Genomic DNA, 25,866 nt, shown 5'->3' on the forward strand with positions numbered 1-25,866 from the left:
TCACCTGGGCATACCTGGGCTTTAAGATTTTCTGCATTATGCTGAGTGCAAAGAGAACCCACTCTCAGGCTTCCTGGTTTCATTTCATTTGGGGTCCTGCAAATGCTTGGTTGTTTCTATATATGTGGTGCTCAGCAATATAGTACCAAAAAGGTTTTTTTAAATTATTTTATATAGAATTATAGCTGAACCCTTCAAAAGCATCACTCAGAATCTCTCCAGATTGTTTTAAATCCTTGAAATCCTATTCACCCCTCATGGTTCAGTTCAAATACAGATGCTTTCATTAAACTCTGATCAATCAACTACCCTTCACCCCATATCCAGTGGAAGTTAATAGCATCCTCCTGTTTTACCTGGCTGTCTCTAGCTGGGTGGTAGTAATTGCTATAACCAGCCTTACTTTTCATAGTTATATTTGTATGTTTCTCTCCCCAGTAAAAAGGCAACTCAATAACCAGATCCTCTGTCAGGTAGTTGGGTCCCCATCCCCACTCTAGCCCTGCTCCATTCCCTGTCTCTAAAGAGGGGAGCAAAGGCTCGACTAGGTGTTCAAAGGCTCCGCTGGTGTTCCCCAACTGCTGAATGGCTTCAAATCTTTCATTTGAAACCTATGGCTAGAAATCCTGACCACAGAACTATCCAATCCTACGACAGTGGGTTCATGGCTAATGTCCTGTTCAAGAGAGCACAGGCTGCCTTCTTGGCATTGGCCGCTCTGTGGTGCGCTTCTCAAGAAAACAACAGATTTTCCAGAAGGACCTTGGGTAGACCCCCACTTCAAGGTGTGGGGGAGACCCCTTTTAGATGCTGACACGTGTACAGATTCAAAAAGAATCTCCCATCACTTGTCCATTTACTGAACTTGACATATCTATTCAATAGATACGGATTTGAATCATTTTAAAGTTTTAAATTAATTAGATCTCACATCATACAGTATTAAAAACTTTTTAATATTACTCTTAAGATCAACATAGAGAAGACATTCAAGCATGTCTGACATGAGACACTAATAAGAGAGGACTCCGAGGTGGTTGCCACTGGGAACCCAGAGAGGGTGAGGCACAAGGCAGGAGTCTGACGGTGTATGGTGTATATGGCTGACTCTCTACCCGGTGTACCCAACTTCCTGCTAAGGCACCCACGTGCCACAGCCAGCTACTTGAAGGCACTTCTGGGACACCACTCATCAGTGACCACACAGATTTCCAGGCCCACGTACTGGAGACTCGCCACTTTACAGTCAGTTTCCACACTGAGAAAACACTTTCAGAGAAACAACAAAGCATGGGGATAAAAATACCAGCAACCAGAAAAATTAACTTGGGTGAGTTGTGTGCTTGCAAGGTCCTTCAGAGGGAAGCTTGAGTCTGACATGGAAGAGCATCGGCCTTAGCTCACCTCACAATGGGTTCCGAGCTAAGCCGTCAAGGAGGCAGCCTATGTGCCTCTCCCAGCCAGCCAAGCCTGCTGAGCACAACGCCTGCTGCCATCTTGCCTCCTCATCCTTCTCATCTCTGTGCTGGGAAGAGAAGTCCAGCACTGTGCCCCACTCATTGGAGCAGGTGCCTGAGCACCGACTCACTTGACCCAGGGGCATTCTTGTTTTTGAGAGAAATGGGAATAGGACAAGGAAAACCACAACAGCAGCGGGCCTAGCCTCAGCAGCCTTTCTGCGTGATGTCTAGTCCTGACGACTTTGTAATTTCCAAGGTTGTAAACACCTGTTTGAAAGGAAGAAAACCAAGCACATTTATATCTAGCCATCAGTATTTCAGTATTGCTTTAAGAAAACACGTTTAGAATATCACTTCTAGATTAACCTTTAAAATATACAAAGCAATCTAATAAAAATCTTTCTGACGATGGGCTTTACAACAGTTCTTCAAACCATACCAACTGAAATCAGTAAAAACCAACCCTATCTCCGTACCTCACCACATGTGGGATGAATTCCAATGGTGTCATCCAGTTGCTGCTTTGTGAGCCCACATTTCATTGCGGCCGCAAACCCTTGGGTGATCTCACCGGCATTCGGTCCGAGAACGTGGAATCCTATCACCCGATCCTTGAATAGGCGAACATAAGAAAGAGAAGCCTGGCAGGTTAATGATCGGAATAGGAATCTATTTTTTGCAAGTTTGCAGTTAACATTTACGGCAGCTACCACAGAAAAAGAACTCTTATGTTGAACTGAGCAGAGAACATTATCATGAAACTGAACCACTGTAAGAATCTGCTAAATGAGCCAGCAAATGCACATCCAGAGTTAATTTGCACTCAAATTTACTAGAACAAGCAATTTACCCACCGCATGAAGGAGTTCATTAGTATGATGTAAATTTCCAAATTATGCTGAGATGGTGCTAAACAACAACATAACAAATCTGAATTAAAGTCCAACGCTGGAATAATTCTAGGGCTTGGATAAGTCAGGGTTTGGAAATGCTGTGGTTTCCGGCCCAGGAAGCATGTTGCCAGGCTCCCGACATAACTAGGAGCAGCCAGAGCGGGCCTTTCACCCAGGCCTGCACGAAGGGAGGGACAGGGCGCAGGGGACAAGCAGACCCACCAAGACAGGGAGCAAGAGTCAAAGTCTGTCTCCAAGGACACAGTGCATTTTAGGCCATCCAGTGTTTTTTCATCAGACTCTAGTCTCCATGTTGATGTTCACTGGTGAAAGTGCTCAACAGGTAAGAGAGAGAAGGCCGAAGGGCAGAAGAGAGACCTCCGCTGCCCACGTTCTGGAGAAAGAACAAAGAGCACACACGCAGCCTCATGCACACTTAGTGGTGGGTGCTCACAGGAGAGCTCTAGGAGCTGCATTTCTCAGGGGTCCGGCCCGCAGAGGCCACGGGAGCTGTGCATGAGAAGTGGGAGTTCTCAGGGCCCCACGGAAGGCCCCTGAGCTGGAATGTCGGAGGTAGGGAATCATGCGGCAAAGTGGGGGACAAGGGGGGGCAGCCTGGAGAGACAAAGGACCTCTGATGAAAATCTCCACTTACAAATGAAAACAGAGGCAGTGTGTGAGGGCAGACCTCGTTCACACTTTCCACCATACAATCACAGGAAGGGAGGCAGTCCTAGGGCGATACTCCAGAAATAGCAATTCTTCAAAAGGGGCGAACCAAGTCCCACTGCTTTCTACACTCAGGGTTCTTTACAAAACAAGTCATGAGTAAGCTGTGCTTTCAACCCCGATAATGCAGGCGTCCATTATCAATTTCATGCTCACCTCAAGAACGGGGGAGGCCGAAAGCCTCTGCCCACCGGCTCTCCACCCCACCAATTCTTCTTTCATGAAAGCCTTCATTAGGAATCAGTTAATTAACAGGTTTTCACTCCATGCAAGCGTCTCTTTCTAAAGGCTTTGACACACATTTGGTCAATTTACAAAAGGCATACATGCACCCTACCTTTTATCAGTTGATGACCAAAACTTTCACTGACCATCTAAACAGCTAAGTTAGATAGCTCTGGGAAGAGACATCTTTCAATGACTCTTTCTTTTTTTTTTAATGGTATTAGTTAGCCTCCCTTACCGTCTGTCATGTGTTCAACGTCCACAAACACAAACACATATACTGGGTAGCAATTTGAAGGATTCCTGCCTCACCACCAAAGCAGTCTTGAAAGAGATCATTCAAATCCAAATACTAGATTAAAAGAGAAGTTTAAAATGACAGCTTTTTAGCGTACAATCGTATTACGTACGTTGTCGAATTTATTGCAAATTATCTTTGCATAACAAGTATTGTTGTCTCTGCCGGCCACTGTCCATTCAAGAGGCCAGAAAAAAGTATGGTATACCTGCAAGACAAGGGAGAAATAGGCCAAGATCAATGTCTGTGAAAACCACTCCCTCATATGCTCTTTAATTATACAAAGATGATCATCTCTAGAACAGCTTTCACCAATTTGAAGTCTTATGATCTTGACTTGGGTGTGTGATGGCAGCATCTGGACCACTGTCCTAAAATACCAGCTGTACAAGTGTGTGGACTTTTTTTATTTTTTTGCTCTGCTGTCAATCCAAAAAAATCTCCCAATTAATTCCATTCCATTTTCAAACCTTCCTAGGGTGCTACTGTCCAGGGCAATGCAGTAGGCCCTCTGGCACCCGAGAAGGTAAATAAAGACTGAGATTCTGCTTAAGTGAATTGACACCCTGCCTACAAGTTTCACAGTCACACCACATCTAGGGAAAAGCAGAAGAAATAAAATAGTGCCAGTCATTCACAGACATTAAGAACACTACCTCTGCTACTTGAGAGCCCTCCCTCCAGTGCTCTGAGTGCGCCTGGAAGGCTCTCAATCTGGCCTGGTCAGCTGGGAACCAGGACAAAGTACAACACGTCCTCCACTCGTGGGGGCTATACTGCCCCAGCCTGTTCATCCTAATCGCTCCACACAGAAGGCAGTCAATTAATGTCTGCTGACAGGGTAAGAAATGAATTCTGAACTAAAATCCACAGTGGAAGGATTTAAATACTGGTGCTTTGTTCTTTAATAGGATTCTGTATTTTGTATTTTGAATTATGTCTTTATTGTTTTTATAAAAACTATCCAAGGTTATCATAAGAATAAGGCAGTGAAGAAATTCACAAAGTAAAAACCAAAAACAAAACTAAACAAAAAATCCCCACCATCCAGAAATAAATATTTTAAATGTTAGGGAAGCATCAATTGTTGGTGCATAGCTAATAAAAATGAAATTTTTATTCAAAAGCTATCATAGCTGTTATGCTGAAAATAAAAAAAAATAATAAAAGCTATCATAGAACACAGTTACTTGTAATAAAACTTGTATTTAACAGAAAAGCAACAAACTTTTCACGTATTTTAAGACAAACTTATCAATCTCTCTGGCTATCAGGAATAGAAGATAAATGCTTCTTTACATCAAGACAGTACTTCCTAAAATACAGCTTAAGAAAAGAGATGGTGAAAGCTCTGGGGTTTTAAACAAGATTTTCCCCACAGCAAGCTTGTTTCTGGCTTGTCCCATGCCACTCTGCTCCCACGTTTCAATTCCTTTTCCTTCTTTCTCCCATTTGTGCTCTGTGTGTGATGTTCCTTTTAGTATTTGGAAGATTTTATTTTATTTAAATCCTTGGTCCTCCTTGTTCCAAGTGGATGTGAAGTGTGGATCTAAGTTTACTTGCTTCTTGAATGGCCACATCCACTTATTCCAATGCCTTTAAATGAATGTCTCTTCCCATTGATTAAAATACGATCTCTATCATGTATGAATTCTTCTAAGCATTTGAACCCATTTCCAGGTTTCATATTCTGCTCCACCCATCTTTCCATCCACCTGTATGCCACTATGGTACAATTTTAATTATTACAGCTATATGATAAATTTTAATATCCAGTAGGGCTCATCTCCCCATTGCTCTCATTCAGAATCTGTTATTGTCTCTTTTTTAATTTATCAAATTATGCACAATTATTAGATGTAATTTTCGAAGCTCTATTATGAAAACAACAATGTCTGTCTCCCATGTCCATTCAATCAACTGGAGGCAACTGCTTTCACTTTTGTTTTTTAAAGAGTATGTTTTCCAACTGCTGGATCTGCAGATCAGTGCTGCAGTTGTATCTGCCTGGTTCAGAAATGATTTTATTTTGTTGGTCTCATTTTTTTTTAAAGATTTATTTATTTATTTGACAGACAGAAATCACAAGGAGGCAGAGAGGCAGGCAGAGAGAGAGGAGGAAGCAGGCTCCCTGCTGAGCAGAGAGCCCAATGAGGGGCTCGATCCCAGGACCCTGGGATCATGACCCTAGCCGAAGGCAGAGGCTTTAACCCACTGAGCCACCCAGGCGCCCCTGCTGGTCTCATTTTATTCTTCAGTTCTTTACAATTTGAGTCTGTTTCTTAACTAAAATGCAGATTTCAGACATTAAGCTATTTCCACTTTTCTCTTCTTCTGTCAGCTTAATTAAGTATCATAGTGAGCACTCTTTCTCCTTCTAGAACTACATACACTGTAAATGAGTTGTGGGCAAAAGAAAATGCCCATGGGTTGGCTAAAGTCAGCACCTCTGGATCAATGGTTCACAACCTTGGCTGGTCATTAGAATCCTAGGGTGGGGTGGACACATGCCCAACCTGCTAAATTAGCATCTCTGGGGAAGGGGCCAGGCACTGAAATCAGCATCTCTAGGTTGCTTTCACCTCTTTATTTACCTCCATGTTTCTAAATAACATGCTTATGTTGCTACTTCTTGAGTTTTCCATTTTAGGCTTTATTGGCTTGCCTCTACCAGCGAGGAGGACTTAACTCCCTTTCTTCCTCAGTCCCTACCACCCATTCACTGGACACCCTTCCTGACCCACTCATCCTCCCAATTACAGATATTTTCTCAGCTAAATCAATTATCAGTGTTTGCTTACTAAGTCAAGCTATTCACAGACAATTGGATATTCACATACAAAGGAATGAAGCTGGACCCCTACCTCACATCATAGGCAAAAATTAACTCAAAATGGATTGAAGATCTAGATGTAGAAGCTAAAAGCTTTGATAAAACTCTTAGAAGGAAACACAAGCATAAATCTTCACGACTTCAGACTGGTCAACAGTTTATTCAATGTGATGTCAAAAACACAAAAGAAAAAAAGATAAAGTGGATTTCATCAAAATGAAAGACTTCTGAGCTTCAGAGGAAGCCATCAAAGGAATCAAAAGACAACCTGCCAAATGGATAAGAGGTTTTATAAATCATCTCTCTGGTAAGAGACTTGGAAGTAGAACATACGAAGAACTCTTAGAACTCAATAAAGCAACAACCCAATTTTTAAAAGGGCCAAGGATCTAAATAGACATTTGAACAAAAAGAGATATACACCTAGCCAATAAGGCCATGAAAAGACTCCCAATATCATTAGTAATCAAGGAAATGCAAATGGAAACTGTAAAGAGACACCACTAGACTGGTGTATTAGTTTCCCAGCACTGCCCCAACAAATTACCAAGACCTGGTGGCTTAAAACAAAAGGAGTTAATATTTTTATAATTCTGAAGGCCAGAAATCTGAAATCAAGGTGTCCACACAGCCAGGCTCCTCCCAAAGGCTCCAAAAGGAGTATTTCTTTCCTCTTTTAGCTTCTGGTGTCCCCAGATGTTCCTTGTCTTTGGCTGCATAACCCCAATCTCTGCTTTTGTTTTCACATGGCCCTCTCCTCTTCTATCTTATAAGGATACCTGTTCTTGGGTACATGGCCAGAAGATCCAGGACAATCTCATCTCAAGATTCTTAACTTAATTGTACCTGCAAAGACCCTTTTTCCAAACAAGGTCACATTCACAGGTTCCAGGGGCTAGGCTGTGGATATATCTTTTGGGGAGTCACCACTCAACCCACTACAGATAGCTATAATCAAAAAAGACAATAACAAGTGTTAGCTAAGATGTGGAGAAACTGGAACCCTCCTACATTGTTGCTGAGAATGTAAAATGGTACAGCTCGGAAAACAGTTGGCCAGTTCCTCAAAAAGTTCAACACAGAGTTACCTGTGACTCAGTAATTTTACTCATAGGTATAGATTCAAGAAAACAGATAGCGCTGTGTACACAAAAACTTGTACAGGAAAGCTCAGAGCAGCTTTACTCATGATGGCCAAAAAGGGGAAACAATCTACTTGTCTGTCAACTGATGAATGGATAAATAAAACATGTATTCTCCAAATAATGGATTATTATCCAGCAATCAAAAGAAATGAAGGACTGGCACATGCCACGACAAGGATGAATCTGGAAAACCAGCTGACGCTAGGAGAAAGAAGCCTGTCACAAAGGACCACATACAAAATGAGGCCACTTACAGGAAATGCCCCACAACAGGCAGATCTACAGAGGCAGAAATTAGATTAGTGATTGCCCGGAGCCAAGGGTGAGGGGATAGAGGAACACAGGGAGAGATTGCCAACAGGTATCAGGTTTCTTTCTGGTACTGCGCATACAAATCTGTGAAGATACTAAGATTCACTAAATTGCACACTGTAAGTGGTTAACTATATGGTATATGTCTTCTATCTCAGTAAAGCTATTTTTTAAATTAAGCTATTTACATCTGAGTCACATAGTAAACTATGGTTATTTTACTCTCATGAACTTTTAATTTTCTATGGAATTAAAGAGTATCTTGTTTTGCATTAGACTTAATTTTCCCTCTACCAACCAGGATTTATCCTGAGTCTTAACAATACTGTATTCTAATCCATGAAGAGGCAATGTCTTTCCAATTAATTAGGTCTCCCTTTATTTCTTTTAACAGTGTTTCAAAGTTTTCAGTGGACAAGTCTTTTGCCATCTGGGTTAAATTTATTCCTAAGATATCTTCTTAATCCTACTGTAATTATTTTTAAATTTCCTTTTTGGAGAGCTCATTGCAAGTACATAGAAATACAACTGATTTTTGTGTGTTTTCATGCCATGCAACTTTGCTAAATTCTTTTAGTTCTATTATGGGCTGAATTATGTCACAGCCTCAACATAAATTTGTACTTTGAAATCCTAATTCCTAATAGTCCAGAATGTAACCATATTTGGATAGGATCTTTAAAGAGGTAGTTAAAGTGAGGTCATTAGGGTGGCCCTAATCCAATATGACTGTGTCCTTACAAGAAAAAGAAATTAGGACACACACTCAGAGGGAAGATGATGTGTATACAAAGAGAAAAGACAGCCATCTACAAACCAAGGAGGGGGGCCTGGAATATCCTTCTGTCATGGCCCACGGAAAGAATATGCTGACACCTTGGGCTTAGATTTCTAGCCTCCAGAACTGAGAAAACAAAAATGTCTTTCACGTGAATAGACACTTTTCCAAAGAAGACATCCAGGTGGCTAACAGACATGTGAAAAGGTGCTCAACATCACTGGGAATCAGGGAAATCCAAATCAAAACCACAGTGAGATACCACATCACACCAGTCAGAATGGTTAAAATTAACAACTCAGGAAACAACAGATGTTAGTGAGGATGAGAAAGGGGGAACCCTTTTTGCATTGTTGGTAAGAACACAAACTGGTGCAGCCCCTCTGGAAAACAGTATGGAAGCTCCTCAAAAAGTTAAAAATAACCCACCCTATGACCCAGCAATTGCACTGCTACATACTTATCCAAAGGACACAAAAACATTGATTTGAAGGGGCACCTACACCTCAATGTTTATAGCAGCAACGTCCACAATAGCCAAACTATGGAAAGAGCCAAGATGTCCATGGACAAATGAATGGATAAAGAAGATGTGGCACACAAAAACAGACACATAAATCAATGGAACAGAGTAGAGAACCCAGAAATGGGCCCTCAACTCTATGGTCAACTAACTTTCAACAAAGCAGGAAAGAACATCCAATGGGGAAAAAAAGACAGTCTCTTCAACAAATGGTGCTGGGAAAACTGGACAGCCACATGTAGAAAAATGAAACTGGACCATTCTGTTACACCATACACAAAGATAAACTCAAAAGAAAGACTTAAATGTGAGACAGGAATCTATCAAAATCCCAGAGAACACTGGCAGCAATCTCCTTGATCTTGGCTGCAGTGACTTTCATTTATGATTTTAACCATCTGAGTCTTCTTTTTCCTAGTCAATCTAGCTAAAAGTTTATTTCTGTTGGCCTTTTTAAAAAGTTTTTCTTTGTTACTGATATCTAGTTTCATTCCAGTGTGATCAGAAAAGATACTTCATGTGATTTCAATCTTAAAATTTACTAAGACTTGTCTGGTGCTCTAACATATGATTTATCCCAGAGAATGTTCCATTTGCACTTGAGAAGAATGTGTATTCTGCTGTTGTTGGGTGGGGTGTCCTAATGTACATTAGATCTAATTGGTTTATAGGTGCTCAAGTACCCCACTTTCGTATCCTGTCTGCTTGTTTTAGCCATTTTTGAAGGAAGAGTATTTTAAAGTCTCCAGCTATTACTGCAGAAGTATCTATTTATCTTTCTGTCAGTTTTGCCTCATATATTTTTAGGCTGTATATGTTTACAACTGTTATATATTTTTGCTGTATTGAATTTTTAAATCAATATATAACATCCTTTTTTCTCTGTTGTAACTTTTTAAACTTAAATTCTATTTGTCTGAAAATAATAATAAAGCTCTTTTTGTTGTTATTTGTAAAGATCCTTTTCTATTCTTTAGCTTTCAATCTGCATCTTTATATCTACAGTGAGTCTCTTTAAAGAACATACAGATAGATTCTATTTTTAAGTGAAATCTGACAAACTGTCTTTTTAAAATTATTTTTACCAACGTATAGTGTATTATCAGCCCCAGGGGTACAGGTCTGTAAATCATCAGGCTTACACATTTCATAGTACTCACCATAGCACATATCTTCCCCAGTGTCCATAACCCAACCACCTTCTCCCTACTGCCCCATTCCCTAGCACAAATTGTCTTTTGATAGCAGACTTTAATCCATTTACTTGTCACAGGATTACTGATAAATGAGAACTTACTTTTGCATTTATCTATTTATTTGCTGGAGGTCTTACAGTTTTCTTACTTCTTAATTCCTTTATTCCTAACTTTTTTTGCATTTAGTTTATGTTTTCTAGTGCATCATTCTGAGTGGCTTCTTCTTCTTTTTTGTATATTTAAAAAATTATCATTGTGGTTACCTTGGGAACTACAATTAACACCTTACATTTATAATAATCTTGTTGGAATAATACAATTTAAGGTTTCAACAGCATGGAAACACTGTGCTTCCAAAAATATATCTCTATCCCCTCCTTTTATATTCTTATTGTCACAGGTCACATTTTATACCATACATACTCATTAACTTGGATTTATAATGTTTAATACAGTTCCCTTTTGAATCAGCCAAAAAAAGAATAGTTACAAACCAAAACAAAACTGCAACAACACAGATTATTATATATACCTAAGAAGTTATCCTTATTAGTGTCGACTTTTCCTATAGCTTCCTGTTACTATCTGGTGTCCTTTCATTTCTGTCTGAAGGAGTCTCTTCACCATTTCTTTGGGGCAGGTCTACTAGTAATGAATTCACTCAGTGTTTGTTTTTCTGGAAATGTCTTATTATCCTTTGCGAGATACAAAATTCTTGATGATAGTTTTCTTTCTGAAGTTCAACTACATTGCCCCACTGTCTTCTGGCCTCCACTGGTTCTAATGAAAATCCAGCCATTTACCTTATTAAAGATCTTTTCATATGATGTGTTGCTTCCTTCTTGCTATTTTTAAAACTAGCTCTTTCCTTGGGATTTTAACAATGTGACAGTAATGCATGTCAGTGTGCATTTCTGAGTTTACCCTGCTTGGTTGTCCTTTAGATGCTTGGATGTGCACGTTTATGTATTTCAAGTTTTGACCATTACTTCCTCATTCTTTTTTTTTTTTTTTTTTTTTTGCCCTCTTATTTTCTCCCTTCTCCTTCTGGGGCTTTCTTTTTAAAGATTTATTTATTTTAGACTGAGAGAGCGACTGAGCAGGGGAGGCGCAGAGGGAAAGATTCTTTCAAGCAGACCCTCACTGAGTGTGGAGCTGGACACTGGGCTTGATCCCAGGACCCATGAGATCATGAACTAAGTCAAAAAGAAGAGGCTGATACTCAACCCACTGAGCCACTCAGGCACCCACTTCTGGGACTCTTTTAATGCATGTGTTGGTGTGCCTCAAAGTATCCCACTCATCTCTCAGAATTTCTTCCTTTTTCTCCATTCACTGATGCTTTCTTCTGCATACTCACATATGCTGATGAACTTCTAGTGAATACTTCAATTCAGTTATTGTACTTTTCATTCCAGGATTTCTGTCTGGTTCCTTTTCATAATTTCTATCTCTTTAATGATATTTTGTTCAGACATCATTTTCCTGACTTCCTTTAGTTATTTGCCCACAGTTTCCTTTAGCTCACTGAATATACTTAATATTGATTTAACAGGAGATTAATGTCTTTGACTAATAATTCCAAAGTGTGGCCTTCTCCTGGAATGGTTTCTGTCAAATTCTTTTTCCTGTGAATAGGTCTTACTTTCCTGTTTCTTTGTATGTTGTTATGAGTTGAACTGTGTCCTCCCAAAATTCACATCTTGAAGTTCTAGCCCACAGTATCTTAATATGTGATCTTATTTAGAAATAGGGTCATTGTAAGTGTAATTAGTTAAGATGAAGTTACTCTAGAGTAGGGTGGTTCTCGTAATCTAATGTGAGTGTTGTCTTCCTTAAAAGGGAAAAATTTGGATACTCATACACACACCAACAGGGAATCCCAAGTGAAGATAAGGTAAGATCTACAAGCCAAGGAATGACAAAGATTGCCAGTAAAACACCAAAAACTAGGAGAAAGGGATGGAATAGATTCTCCTTCACAGAAATTAAATGGAAACAACCCTGTCAACTACCTTGATGTTGGACTTCCAACAGAATTCTGCGGTTTAAGTCCCCAATTTGTGGTACTTTGTTATGGTAAACTTAGTAAACTAATAGATATGCTCCGTTGCTTGTTTGTTTTTTCCCTTGAGCCTGGACATTCTGAGTATTATAACATGGTAACCCTGGAAATTACATATTTCCACACCTCAGAGAGTGCTGGTTTTTTGTTTGTTGAGAGCTGGAATCATCCATGTAGGACTTTTCCAAACTGTGTGTTTACTGCTGTGGTTTCTGTTCTATTGTCTCTGAGGTCAGCCAGGGACCTGACAAAGATGTCCTTAAAGGTCTGACTCCCAAAATGGGGGGGGGAAGGGAGTGCTCTCTCTTGAAGTCCCACCACAGCAGGGAAGCCACTTCAGTTTGTGGAGGTTGGTGCCAACTCCTCAGCAATCAGAAGCAGGGATGGGCAGTCAAAACACTGCCCTGATTTCTGGAGCACAAGGTCCTTACTACCCACTCTGGCCCCAGAAAGCCACAACAGGAGTAAAGGCCATCAGCCTTGCAAAATATCCACCACAGTGCTGGATTTGTGCAACACTGGCTATTACCACAACAGAAAAATCCACCACAGTCTCCTAGCCTTCTCTTCAAGCTCTCCTGAAAGTACTCAACTAGAGTTGAGGGTTCCAGAACTGCTTCAAACACTTCCTGCCAGTTCAGTTGTTGCCTCAGTGAAGGGATAGATTTCTGGAGCTTCCATGTCACCATTTTCCATAATAGCACTCCTATTCATCCTCTTAACTGTTGAGTAACATTCCTTGGTATGGATGCATGGCCTCTTGTTTAGCCATTCAGTTGCCAAAGGACATTTTGGTTTTCCCAATTTGGAGTTATTATGAATACAGCTACTATAAACATTCATGTACACACAGAATGAACATGAGTCTTCATTTCTCTAGGATAAATGCCCATCCGATAGGTTTTTAATTTCTGCTATCATATTTTGCCTTTCCACCAGGTATCTGTTGGTTCTCTAAATGTTACTTCTGAAGGTATGTCCTACTTTCTGTTCATGAGTGTAATACATTATTTCTGTGCATATGTACATAGTCTGCTTCTTCCAAGTCTGATAACCTTTGATTGTCTGCTCATATTAAATGTTGGGGACTAAAAAGAAGTATGATATTGGAGGTGATGAAACTGTTCTTTCTCTTGATTCTGATGTGGTGTCATAACTATTAGTCTGAACTCATAAAACTGTACACACACACACACACACAAAATCTTCATCTTGCTCTAAGTAAATTATGCTTCAAAGTATTTCTTTTTTCAAAGTTGAAAGCTGTGAGCTCATTTTTGTAGCTTATTGAATTTGAATTTCACTGTCCAATTATCTAACTGGGAAGTTTATTTGGGGATCCTTATTCAGTATCATTAGGTGTTTCTCTATGGAGTTGTCAGAGTCCCCTGAGAAATCAGACTCTACCAGCCTCTGGCCAGAGAATGGTAAAGGGCTGGTTGCCAGAGTTCTGGGAGCTCAGTGGAAGAAGAGTGAGATTCAGTATGAATTTGCTCACTTCAGTATTGTGCTGGCTCCTGCCTTCACTGGATCTCAGTGCTCCCTAGTTAAGAGGGTTTGGTTTTAACCATCTCCAGAAAATTACCTTCCAGATATCTGCCAGTGTGTGGAAAGTGCTCTGTAGAGTATCCAGAGGTGACAGTCTCACTGTTTCTTAAATGGGTTTTTGGTTTGCTTCATGTCAGTGGACCCCCTACATTCCTACCAGACATACATGGTGTCACTTCTGTACCACTTCTGTACCACTTTGATTTTCCACAGCAGGGTATGAATTATTTTTATGTTGGATCATCCTTGTCTACCCATGTCTATCACCTTTTCTTTCTTTCTTTCTTTCTTTTTTTGAGAAAGAGAGAGAGAAGGGGTGGGACAGAGGGAGAGGAAGAGAGAGAATCTTAGGCAGGCTCCACACTGGGCATGGATCAATGAGCTAAGCCTGAACTCATGACCTGAGCCAAAATCAAGAGTTGGATGCTTAACTGACGGGGCCACCCAGGCACCCCTATCATCTTTGACTCAACCTTTCCTATATCGTTAACTTTATTCTCAGTCATCTGTTTCTTTCGATTCCAATGCATTTGGTAGTTCAGTGACAGAGTATTTTTGATTCTCAAATGTGACCTTAACAATCAATGCAGGCATTACTCCCCTGCTTCCTCCTTCCGTATAACAGGTATTCACTAGGAAGAGAGGCTGGGATTTTTTGCCCAGGAGAAATCCTGATGTCTCTTTCTTTCTCATCTGTCTCTTCTCCTAAGGGCAGTATCAGGTATGTAATCATGGCACTTGGGGAAGAATGCATGGTTTCTTTTTATCAGTCTCTTTTGGGTAACATTTCCCCTAGTGTTGGCAGTCGTGTTTACCCTGGACTTTTTCGTATCATAGTAATAAGCAAAGGAAACTAGAAGCCCACAGATTGTGCCATAGGAAGGAACATGGTGGGTTTCTAGAACAAACAGTAGACCAGTGTAACTGGATCATTATAAGCAGGACAGAGGGCAGCCTGAATGGCTTGATTACACAATGCCTCTTCTCACAAGCAGTGAGGAATTCAGATTGTATTCTTTGAGCACTGGGAAATCATTAAAAAGCTTTCTCCTGGGAAATGGCATAAACTGATTTGTATTTTTAAAAGCTCCTCTGGCAGGGGCACCTGCGTGGCTCAGTAGGTTAAAGCCTCTGCCTTCAGCTCAGGTCATGATCTCAGGGTACTGGGATTGAGCCCTGCATCAGGCTCTCTGCTCAGCAGGGAGCCTGCTTCCCTCTCTCTCTGCCTGCCTCTCTGCCTACTTGTGATCTCTCTCTCTCTGTCAAATAAAGAAATAAAATTAAAAAAAAAAATAAAGCTCCTCTGGCAGAGGAGAGGCAAGATGGTGGAGCAGTAGCAGACTGAAATGACATCAGGTCGCAGGAGTTCAGCTAGATAGTTTGATATCAAACCATTCAGAACACCTACAAACTCAACAGGAGATTGAAGAGAAGAGCAGCAATTCTAGGAACAGAAAATCAACCACTTTCTGAAAGGTAGGAGGTATGGAGCAGTGAACCCAAAGTGGGGTGGAGCCCTCACAGGGACAGTGTGGTCTCAGGATCTGTGGAGTCACTGAAAGATCGGAAGTGTCTGAGTGTGGCAGAGCTCCCAGATATCGGAACGGGGAAGCCGATTGCAGAGACGGAGACGAGGAGTGAGTGCTCAGCTCAGGGTTACCTTAAACTGATCTGCAACACAGTCATGCCACTGCTCTTTGAGCTGGGACACCACAAGTGGCGGATCCAGGAGACCTACCTTCCTCCTCTGGAGGCAGGAGTCTGCTGGGTTTGGAAACTCCAAATGGGGCTGTGTTCCAGAAACAAAAACACTCAGTCCCAGGCCAGGTGAGCCTAGAGCGGGGCCAGAGACCAGGGAGACAGGAGTGATTGATCCCTTTTCTCTGAAGGCGCACTGAGGAGTGGGACCCCGAAATCTCAGTTCCTCCGGCCTGGAGATTGGGAGACCACTGTTATCATTCCTGTCCTCTGGAGCTCTACAGAAAGCGTTCAGGGAGCAAAAGCTTCCAAGCACAAACTCGAGCAGATTTCTTACCCTGACTCCTGGCAAGGGTGGTGCCATTTCACCTCAGGCAAAGACATTTGAGAATCACTACAACAGGCCCCTCCCCAAGAAGATCAGCAAGAACATCCAGCCAAGACCAAACTCACCAACCAAGGAGAATAGCGGAACTCCAGAGCTAGGGGAAAGCAATGCATGGAATTCCTGGCTTTCTCCCCATGATCCTTTAGTCTTGCAAAGTTAAATTTTTTTAATTTAATTTTTTCTTTTTTCTAATTTTTTAAACTTTTCTTCTTTCCACTTTTAATGTTTTCTAACTAGTTTATCTTAATACCTTTCTGAAAAAGAAAATATTTTTAAACCTTCATTATTATAGTCATATTTTATCCTCCATTGTCTTTAACCTTATTTTTGATATACATATGTGGGTTTTTTCCTAAAAAATTTCCGATACAATTTATTCTAACAGATCAAAATATACACTAAATCTAGCACAGGGCTTTGGTCCAGTCTTCAGCCTAAGCACATTCTCTCCCCACCACCTTTTTTTCCTTCTTTCTTTTTCTGACCAACTTACGTTATCAATTCCTTTTTTAGAATTGTTTTTAAATTTTCATCTTTACAGTCATATTCCATCCCTTCATTGTATTTGCCCTTATTTTTGTATATACATACATTTCTCATTCTTTAAAATTTTGGGAGGTAATTTCTTCTAAGAGACCAAAATACACCCAAAATCAAGTGGGTGGTTCTCTTCTATTCACCAGTCTATTATATTATATATATATAATACAATATAATTACATATTAATTTATTTATTATATATATTTATATATATTATATATATAAATTATATATATGATGGAGAATAGAGAAGCTGAACAAAAGAGAAACAAACAACTACTGGACCATGAAGTGAGAATTAGAGAGATAAGTGATACCATAAGACAAAACAATATTAGAATAATTGGGATCCCCGAAGAAGAAGAAAGAGAGAGAGGGGCAGAAGACATATTGGAGCATTGTTATAGTAGAGAATTTCCATAATATGGCAAAGGGAACAAGAATCAAAATCAAGAAGGCACAGAGGATAGCCCTCAAAAACAATTTTAAAAAGTCCACACCCGGGGCGCCTGGGTGGCTCAGTGGGTTAAGCCGCTGCCTTCGGCTCAGGTCATGATCTCAGGGTCCTGGGATCGAGTCCCGCATCGGGCTCTCTGCTCAACGGGGAGCCTGCTTCCCTCTCTCTCTGCCTGCCTCTCTGTCTACTGTGATCTCTCTCTGTCAAATAAATTAAAAAAAAAAAAAAAAGTCCACACCCCATCATCTAATACTAAAACTTATTAGTCTTAGTGACACAGAGAAAATCCTGAAAGTAGCTCGGGACAAGAAGTCTGAAATATACAATGGTAGAAATATTAGATTGGCAGCAGAGTTATCCACAGAGACCTGGCAGGCCAGAAAGAACTGGCATGATATAATCAGAGCACTAAATGAGAAAAATATGCAGCCCAGAATACTATATCCAGCTAGGCTATCATTGAAAATAGAAGGAGAGATAAAAAGCTTCCAGACAAACAAAAATTTAAAAAACTTGCAAACACCAAAAGAGCCCTACAGGAAATATTGAAAGGGGTCCTCTAAGCAAAGAGAGAGCCTAAAAGTAGTAGACCAGAAAGGAACAGAGACAATATACAGTAACAGTCACCTTACAGGCAATACAATGGCACTAAATTTATATCTTTCAGTAGTTACCCTGAATGTAAATGGGTTAAATGCCCCAATCAAAAGACCCAGAGTATCAGAATGGATAAAAAAACAAGACCCATCGATATGCTGTCTACAAGAAACTCACTTTAGACCCAAAGACATCCCCAGATTTAAAGTGAGGGTAGAAAACAATTTTCCTTGCTAATGGACATCAAAAGAAAGCTGGGGTGGCAATCCTTGTATCAGATCAATTAGATTTTAAGCCAAAGACTATAATAAAAGATGAGGAAGGACACTGTATCATACTCAAAGGGTCTGTCCAACAAGAAGATCTAAAAATTTTAAATATCTATGCCCCTAACATGGGAGCAGCCAACTATATAAACCAATTAATAACAAAATCAAAGAAACACATCGACAATAATACAATAATAGTAGGGAACTTTAACACCCCCTCACTGAAATGGCCAGATCACCCAAGAAAAGATCAACAAGGAAATAAAGGCCTTAAATGACACACTGGGCCAGATGGACATCAGATATATTCAGAACATTCCATCCCAAAGCAACAGAACATACATTCTTCTCTAGTGCACATGGAACATTCTCCAGAATAGATCACACCCTGGGTCACAAATCAGGTCTCAACTGGTACCAAAAGGTTGGGACCATTCCCTGCATATTTTCAGACCACAATGCTCTAAAGCTAGAACTCAGTCATAAGAGGAAAGTTGGAAAGAACTCAAATACATGGAGGCTAAAGAGCATCCTACTAAAGAATGAATGGGTCAACCAGGAAATTAAAGAAGAATTGAAAAAATTCATGGAAACAAAAGATAATGAAAACACAACTGTTCAAAATCTGTGGGACACAGCAAAGGCAGTCCCGAGAGGAAAATATATAGCGGTACAAGCCTTTCTCAAGAAACAAGAAAGGTCTCAAGTACACAACCTAACCCTACACCTAAAGGAGCTGGAGAAGGAACAGCAAAGAAAGCCTAAACCTAGCAGAAGAAGAGAAATCATAAAGATCAGAGCAGAAATCAATGAAATAGAAACTAAAAGAACAGTAGAACAAATCAATGAAACTAGGAACTGGTTCTTTGAAAGAATGAATAAGATTGATAAACCCCTGGCCAGACTTATCAAAAAGAAAAGAGAAAGGACCCAAATAAATAAAATCATGAAGGAAAGAGGAGACATCACAACCAACATCAAAAAAATACAAATAATTATAAGAACATATTATGAGCAACTATACCCCAGCAAATCTGACAATCTAGAAGAAATGGATCCATTCCTAGAGATATATAAACTACCAAAACTGAACCAGGAAGAAATAGATAACCTGAACAGACCCATAACCAGTAAGGAGATTGAAGCAGTCACCATATATCTCCCAACAAACAAGAGCCCAGGACCAGACAGCTTCCCAGCGGAATTCTACCAAACATTTAAAGAATTAATACCTATTCTCCTGAAACTGTTCAAAAAAGTAGAAATGGAAGAAAAAGTTCCAAACTCATTTTATGAGGCCAGCATTACCTTGATCCAAAACCAAAGACCCCATCAAAAAAGAGAATTACAGGGGCGCCTGGGTGGCTCAGTGGGTTAAGCCGCTGCCTTCGGCTCAGGTCATGATCTTAGGGTCCTGGGATCGAGCCCCGCATCAGGCTCTCTGCTCAGCAGGGAGCCTGCTTCCTCCTCTCTCTCTGCCTGCCTCTCTGCCTGCTTGTGCTCTCTCTCTGTCAAATAAATAAATAAATAATCTTTAAAAAAAGAGAGAGAGAATTACAACCAATATCCTTGATGAACACAGATGTGAAAATTCTCATCAAAATACTAGCCAATATCCAACAGTACATTAAAAGGATTATTCACCATGACCAAGTGGGATTACACCAAGTGCAACTGGGCTGCAAGGTTGGTTCAACATCCTAAAATAAATCAATGTGATACAATACATTAATAAAAGAAAGGACAAGAACCTTATGATACTCTCAATAGATGCTGAAAAACATTTGACAAAGTAAAGCATCCTTTCTTGATCAAAACTCTTCAAAGTGTAGGGATAGAGGGTACATTCCTCAATATCATCAAAGCCAGCTATGAAAAACCCACAGCGAATATCACTCTCAATGGGGAAAAACTGAGAGCTTTTCCGCTAAGATCAGGAACACAGCAGGGATGTCCACCATCACCACTGCTATTCAACATAGTACTAGAAGTCCTAGCCTCAGCAATCAGACAACAAAAAGAAAGAAAAGGCATCCGAATTGGCAAAGAAGTCAAACTCTCACTCTTTGCAGGTGATATGATACTTTATGTGGAAAACCCAAAAGACTCCACTCCAAAACTGCTAGAACTCATACAGGAATTCAGTAAAATGTTAGGATATAAAATCAATGCACAGAAATCAGTTGCATTTCTCTACACCAACAACAAGACAGAAGAAAGAGAAATTAGGGAGTCAATCCCATTTACAATTGCACCCAAAACCATAAGATACCTAGGAATAAACCTAAACAAAGAGGCAAAGAATCTATACTCAGAAAACTATAAAGTACTCTTGAAAGAAATTGAGGAAGACACAAAGAAATGGAAAAACATTCCATGCTCCTGGATTGGAAGAACAAATATTGTGAAAATGTCTATGCTACCTAAAGCAATCTACACATTTAATGCAATCCCTATCAAAATCCCACCCATTTTTTTCAAAGAAATAGAACAAATAATCCTGAAATTTATATGGAACCAGAAAACAGCCAGAGGAATGTTGAAAAAGAAAGCCAAAGTTGGTGGCATCACCATCCCAGACTTCAAGCTCTATTACAAAGCTGTCATCATCAAGACAGTATGGTACTGGCACAAACACATATATCAATAGGACAGAATGGAGAGCCCAGTCATAGACCCTCAAATCTATGGTCAACTAATCTTTGACGAAGCCAGAAAGAATGTCCAATGGAAAAAAGACAGTCTATTCAACAAATGGTGTTGGCAAAATTCAGCCACTTGCAGAAAAATGAAACTGGACCATTTCCTTACACCATACACAAAAATAGACTCAAAACGGATGAAAGACCTCAATGTGAGAAAGGAATCCATCAAAATCCTTAAGGAGAACACAGGCAGCAACCTCTTCGACCTCAGCTGCAGTAACTTCTTCCTAGAAACATCGCCAAAGGCAAGGGAAGGAAGGTCAAAAATGAACTATTGGGACTTTATCAAGATTAAAAGCTTTTGCACAACAAAGGAAATAGTCAACAAAACCAAAAGACAACTGACAGAATGGGAGAAGATATTCGCAAATGACATATCAGATAAAGGGCTAGTATCCAAAATCTATAAAGAACTTATAAAACTCAACACCCAAAGAACAAATAATCCAATCAAGAAATGGGCAGAAGACATGAACAGACATTTCTGCAAAGAAGACATCCGGATGGCCAACAGACACATGAAAAAGTGCTCCATATCACTCGGCATCAGGGAAATACAAATCAAAACTGCAGTAAGATACCACCTCACACCAGTCAGAATGGCTAAAATTAACAAATCAGGAAACGACAGATGTTGGAGAGGACACGGAGAAAGGGGAACCCTCCAACACTGTTGGTGGGAATGCAGGCTGGTGCAGCCACTCTGGAAAACAGCATGGAGGTTCCTCAAAAAGTTGAAAATAGAGTTACCCTACAACACAGCAACTGCACTACTGGGTATTTACCCTAAAGATACAAATGTAGTGATCCGAAGGGGCATGTGCACCCGAATGTTTACAGCAGCAATGTCCACAATAGCCAAACTATGGAAAGAACCTAGATGTCCATCAACAGATGAATGGATAAAGAAGGTGTGGTGTATATATATATATATATATACAATGGAATACTATGCAGCCATCAAAAGAAATGAAATCTTGCCATTTGCAACAACATGGATGGAACTAGAGGGTATTATGCTGAGCAAAATAAGTCAATCAGAGAAAGACAATTATCATATGATCTCCCTGATATGAGGAATTTGAGAGGCAGAGTGGGGGTTTTGGGGGATAGGAATGGAAAAAATGAAACAAGATGGGATTGGGAGGGAGACAAACCATAAGTGACTCTTAATCTCACAAAACAAACTGAGGGTTGCTTGGGGGAGGGGGGTATGGAGACGGTGGTTGGGTTATGGACATTGGAGAGGGTATGTGATATGGTGAGTGCTGTGAAGCGTGTAAGCCTGACGATTCACAGACCTGTACCCCCAGGGCAAATAATACATTATATGATAATAAAAATAATTAATATTAAAAAATAATTAATAATTAATTTTTAAAAAAAGCTCCTCTGGCTGATGTGTGGTGACTAGTCTGGAATGGGCTATGAGTGAATGCAGGGAGACCAGGAGGAATGCTACAGGCAAGAGAGGATGGTGGGCTGAAATGGGACAGGGAGGGCGGAGGATGGAAATAGGTCCACATGAGACATACTCGGGGGGTCAAACTGGTAGCACTTCCTGATGAACTGACTATTGATGGCAACCAACAAGGAGGAATTAAGGATGACTCTCAAGCACATCAGCATGTAGAGGGGGTCTTCCCTGGAAACCAAAAATTTCATTAGACTCTTAAAGCAATTTATATTAAAACAGTTAAAAACCATGGTTCTAGATACTCAACAATTTTGTATTAAGTCAAGTCACCAGAGAGCAGCACAACAGTACAGCCCTACTTTGGCCCCTTCAGGAACTACTTTTTTATTACACTGCACTGTGGCATCAAGCCACGGGACTGCATTTCGGGATCTAGTAAGAAACAATGTACAGAGCACCTGGGTGGCTCAGATGGTTAAGCATCTGCCTTTGGCTCAGGGCATGATCCCAGGATCCTGAGATCGAGTCCCACAGGGCTCCCTGCTTGGTGGGGAGCCTGCTCCTTCCTCTCCTTCTACTGCTCTCCCTGAAAAGAAAGAAAGGAAGAAAGAAAGAAAGAAAGAAAGAAAGAAAGAAAGAAAGAAAGAAAGAAAGAAAGAGAAAAGAAAAGAAAAGAAAAGAAAGAAAGAGGAGTTCTATAAAACCCACTACTATATTTACTAAGGGGATATTTTAAGGCCATTATTCACTATGCCTTCAATGCCACTTCTGTAAAAAATGAAAAATCTCTGTCAATTCTCCCTCTTTTAGCCAGGTAGTAGGAAATAATTTTTAGGTTAATTGTAAAGCAAATCCACTTAGCTTTAGAGCATGAATTCTGTGAACCAACAAATTCACCTTTCTTCTAACACCATCTTAAGTTTTCCTACCCTCATTTTCTTCCCACCTTGATTTTCTCAATTTGAAAAAAAAAAAAAATTTGTATGTATTGTTGAGAAGATTTTCTCAAATCTCTTCATAATAGGAATTTTAAAAAATAATTAATAAATCCAGTCTCTGGTCCTGTCAAACACAACAAATATATTGCTAAATAAATATATAGGAAAAGGTTAGTTGGTCTGCAGTGAAGCTTAAGAAAAAGACCTAAAGTAATCCCACAAACCTAGGGGGCTTTTTTCCTATAAAGATAGTCCCATGTCTGGGGTATAGCCTTCTACATGCTTCCCCTCATGTACCTGCCTTTCTATCTTAATTTCTCATTAATTTCAAAAGTTTTAGAACTAAGTGTTAAATCCATAGTTGTTACCATCAATTTTCCAAGACTCAAGTAAAGCTCATCACTGCAGAAAAAAAAAATGGCTCATTATTACAAAGGGTTAATTATAAACACTGATCAAGTAATGTCCTGTAAAACACATATTTCTTATCTAAAACAACATTATAAAGTTTTAATCACTCATTTTCCCAATACAGGAGATGTAAACAAGAGCTTCTGTTAGTCATCAGCTATTTAACTAGTGCTATGATTTCAAGGAATTGCCAGTAATTGATGTGACTTCAAGGGAGAGGAATGAGATTTCAAATCTCTTTTGCTGAAAACATCAAGTACTAGCTCTTTTTATTTCTCCCTATCCCTCCTATGTTGGAAGGGTGTACAGAAAAAAAGCCACTCAAACTACCCATAAAACTGCAATGTAAGAAAATATTTATAAGCTTGTTATGATTGCATGGGGTGGGTGTTAAGGGCAGGTGGAAATAACGTGTGCAGATGACATCTTTTTGAGACTCTGACAGCTCACAGCCCGCAACCAGGTTGACAACCCCGGGAACTGCCCACCCCCCCCACCACTGAGCCCATCCACAATGCAGATGTCCCCTGTTGATGGGACAGGAGCCTGACTCCAGCCATGCTGAATGGAAGCGGGTAGATAGCTGATCCAACTTGGACCAATCAGATGTCCTCTTCCATAACTCAGAATTAAGACTGAGAAACAGGGAGTCCATCAGTTCCTCCTCAGACCAAAACTATTGAAAAAACTTGTTTGTGGAAGAAAGGGCATATTTTGGCTGCTATGTACATTCCAGAAGCAAATAAAGTCTGCATGCCAAAAGAAGAATGAGTTGCAAGCATATATGAGTTGAGACGGTCTTGCAGTGACTGGTTCCCATCCCTTCCTAAGGCCTTGATATACTCCTGCATTCCAAAAATTCTTATAATAACTTGTGCTTTCTTGTATAAGCTACTCAAATAGACGTTTGAACCTTGCAACTCAAAAGTCCTAATGCATACATCTTTTATCCCCCTCTCCCCAACTGTATGATTATTATTGGCTAAAGAAATAGGGTTTAAATTACTTAATTTCTTATTTTCCCAAAATAGGAATATGATTTCCTATACTCTAACCATTATGGTAACTTGCAAAACAAAAAGTGACTGCGAAGTCAGCTGATTCAAAGACAAATTCTGAAAAAGTAAGCCGTAAAACACAATCTTACCTCAAGATTCTCTTTTTTATGCACTTCAATAGCTTTCTCCTCAGATAATCCACAGCAGCCATATTCCAAAGGAGCAAACACTGTAGTCGGGACATTAACATAATCACACTGGAAAATAAACAAATCACATCTGCTTATTTTGTGACACTTTTCCCAGCAAAAATCTACATTACATACATTTCTAAGAGGAAAATAAATAAGCCTGGTCCAATGTGACTGATTCTTCCATTTCACCACTTCAGGGAATTTATAGTTACACTCAGAGTAGGGGGTGAGACCAACTCCAGAGCAGAGAGCACACCTGGCCAGGGGCCCACGGATGGGACCGGCCACCCTTGGCCATGCACCTAACTGCCACAGAGGAGATGAGCAAAGAAGCAGTTGAATAGTGTGGGACTGGGTGACTGCCCTGGACCATCAAGGGGAGATGGCATATTGTAAAGGGGTGGCTAACACGGGTTCTTAGAGATCCTGTGGTTCTGAGAGAACCCCAAAGACCCCTTATCAGACTAAGGCAGAGCATGGGTGGACATCACGGGAAGACTGCAGACTCTGAGCCCTACATGCCTCTTCCAGCAGCTCCAGGCACCTACCTGTGGGTAAGTGAGTGTGAGTGCTGGTCACAGCCCTGCCTGCAAGAAAGTATCTGTGACAGCATAGAGAACCAGAGCACACTGGTGCAAGCACATTAGAACCGTGTGTGGAGAGAGAGCAGTGTGCAGGAGCAGAGAAAGGGCAGAGGGTACAACCAGAGATGAAGGTCACTAGGCCTGCCCATCAACAGCCCCTCAAGGGGTGACACTGTCCATTGCACTACATGTCCCCCGAACGCTGCCAACAGGTTGTAGGTGATTAGGTCAAGGGTGACCTCTAACCCAAAGAAAGCTGGCCAGAATCTATGTAGAAAAAGGTGAGCTACGTCAATCAAATTCTTTCTTTTGCAAGAAGATGAATTAGAAGCAAAGGAAGAATCCCCCGGTGGTAGTGGGATAGGAAGAAATGCACCAGTGGAGCTAGGGCCAAGTAAGGCTACCAGTAGAGCACCCTGTGAAACCCCCAACTGTGTGCCGGGGCTGGGGCCCCAGAGCAGCCGTGACCCCAGCCCAGTTCCAGCTCCAAATGCGGTGTGGCCCAGCCTTAGCACGGCCCTTGTTCTAAGGCAGTGTTTCAACTTACCAATCCATAGGATCCTCATAGGAAACCCCCTCAGTCTGCCTAATGTGAGTAAGTTTCTACTTTTTGTTACCCCAAACAAAAACAAATCAAATCCACCAGGTATCCCCACATCAATGA

The 25,866-nt window shown here is 40.5% G+C and overlaps 1 protein-coding gene across 1 annotated transcript in view; it reads right to left on the minus strand.

Annotated features, from left to right (window-relative positions):
• Nucleotides 1-937: 937 nt before the first annotated feature.
• The window catches only part of TXNRD3 (thioredoxin reductase 3), a 72,503-nt gene continuing 47,574 nt past the window's right edge, over nucleotides 938-25,866 (minus strand). Inside the window, exons 14-17 of the mRNA XM_047735696.1 lie at nucleotides 24,574-24,681; nucleotides 3,718-3,813; nucleotides 1,937-2,071; nucleotides 938-1,727 (exon numbers count right to left, since the gene is read on the minus strand). Of these exons, the coding sequence (XP_047591652.1) occupies nucleotides 1,665-1,727; nucleotides 1,937-2,071; nucleotides 3,718-3,813; nucleotides 24,574-24,681 (402 nt within the window). The 3' untranslated portion in view covers nucleotides 938-1,664. The remainder of the gene's footprint in view (nucleotides 1,728-1,936; nucleotides 2,072-3,717; nucleotides 3,814-24,573; nucleotides 24,682-25,866) is intronic.

This window comes from Lutra lutra, chromosome 1 (genome assembly GCF_902655055.1).
Source record: "Lutra lutra chromosome 1, mLutLut1.2, whole genome shotgun sequence".
Classification (NCBI taxonomy): Eukaryota; Metazoa; Chordata; class Mammalia; order Carnivora; family Mustelidae; genus Lutra; species Lutra lutra.